Source organism: Emiliania huxleyi (assembly GCF_000372725.1).
Source record: "Emiliania huxleyi CCMP1516 unplaced genomic scaffold EMIHUscaffold_4949, whole genome shotgun sequence".
Lineage (NCBI taxonomy): Eukaryota > Haptophyta > Isochrysidales > Noelaerhabdaceae > Emiliania > Emiliania huxleyi.
The window spans coordinates 1-1,463 of record NW_005198281.1 but is presented as its reverse complement, the minus strand read 5'-3'; the positions used below and the strand labels follow the sequence as shown (position 1 = coordinate 1,463).

Below are 1,463 nucleotides of genomic sequence, written 5' to 3'. Positions count from 1 at the left end.
AGACACAAGCCCATCGCCGCCCGGAATCATACCCCAATACACCCGGAGCGATGCGAAAACCGTCGGCGGCGGGACCTTGGGCAAGCGTACGTGGGCGGCCTCCACCGTCGGCTACCTCGCCGGCCTCGAGCACAGCCTGCATCGCATGAGCACATGCGGCGAGTCGAGCATCTCTTTCGCCACTCGCATATTTGTTCATCCTCGGAATGCTCGCGTGCGTCGACTCGATGAGAGAGAACGATCTACTCGGCGCGCGAGCGGAGAGGTGCCTCGCCCCCTGCCCTTCATCACCATCACCGCAAAGCATCAGCATGATAAGTCCTCGCGCCGTCGTCAGCATCACCATCATCGTCACCGTCTTCACCAGCATCCTCGCCCCCATCCTCATCACCATCCTCATCACCATCCTTGTCACCATCCCCATCCCCACCCTCGTCAACATCATCATCAGCAACGTCACCTTCTTCTTCATCGTCGTCGTCAACATCCTCCCCTTGATCGTCTTGACGCAGGCTGCTGCCCATTCATCCCATCCCTCGAATGCTCGGGCAACCCCGCGCTGCTCATGAGGCTCGTAGGGGTGGAGAGCCCGTGGCGAGCCGAGAGGGACCTGGCCTCGAGCAGGCGCGCAGCTCGCGCACGCTCTCTGTGTGCACCGACACCGTGGCCTGCCCGGAACCTTCCCGGAACCTTCCAGAAGGTGGGCCCTTGAACTTTCTCGGAACCTTCCCGTAGGTGCTGCTTCGCCCCGGACGAGGCAAAAGGACCCTCCCTCCACCCCCTCCCCCACTCTGACGCCCCGCCCCTGCTTGTGTAGGCGACGACGCTCTCCGTGCCGGACAGCATCTGCTACATCGCGGACCAGCTCTTTGTTCGCTGCGTGCGGCGGTCGCGCCTCGGGTCTCTCCGCGCTCACCTCCGACTTCTCCACCGCCGATTCCGTCATCGACAAGAAGAATGGTTGGTACGAGTCCCTCATCACCATCATCACCATCGTCATCATCGTCATCCTCGGTCGCTGCCGCTTCCCTCGCAGTACGAGGTCCCCCCCCTTCCCCCCTCCAGATCGTCTTCCCCCCCTCCGCTCGCCCGCCTTCCCGCCTGCCTCCACCCTTCTCCTCGCCCTCGCTCAGGCCCGCGTCGCCATCTCCGGCATGCCGGCAGCCCACTTCACCGGCGCCTCCTCGGTCGCTGGCGCTTCCCTCGCAGTACGAGGTCGCTCTACCGTCTGCGCGTACCTGGTCGAAGCTGGGCCTACTGCCCCCCTGCGGCGTATTTGTCTGCAGCGTACCACCGACTGCTACACGGACATTCGCGGACAAGAGAGGCGGCGCGCGGTTTCGTTTTCCCCCCCCGCGGGTGCCTCCTATTCCTAGCCCTAGAAATAACGCACCGGTTCTCCCGGTGGCACTAAGACGTTTGCGCCGCCCCCTGTTCTCGTTCTCGGGCCCGTTCTTCGACAT

At 63.8% G+C, this 1,463-nt stretch overlaps 1 protein-coding gene across 1 annotated transcript; it reads left to right on the top strand.

The window, feature by feature from the left end:
• Positions 1-206: 206 nt before the first annotated feature.
• On the top strand, positions 207-1,215 carry EMIHUDRAFT_124348 (hypothetical protein; the record flags this gene model as incomplete). Its single annotated transcript, XM_005767416.1, has 4 exons — positions 207-500; positions 818-880; positions 954-1,042; positions 1,134-1,215. Coding segments are annotated over 4 exons (528 nt in total), but the record flags the coding sequence as incomplete, so codon positions are not given.
• Between the last annotated feature and the right edge of the window lie 248 nt (positions 1,216-1,463).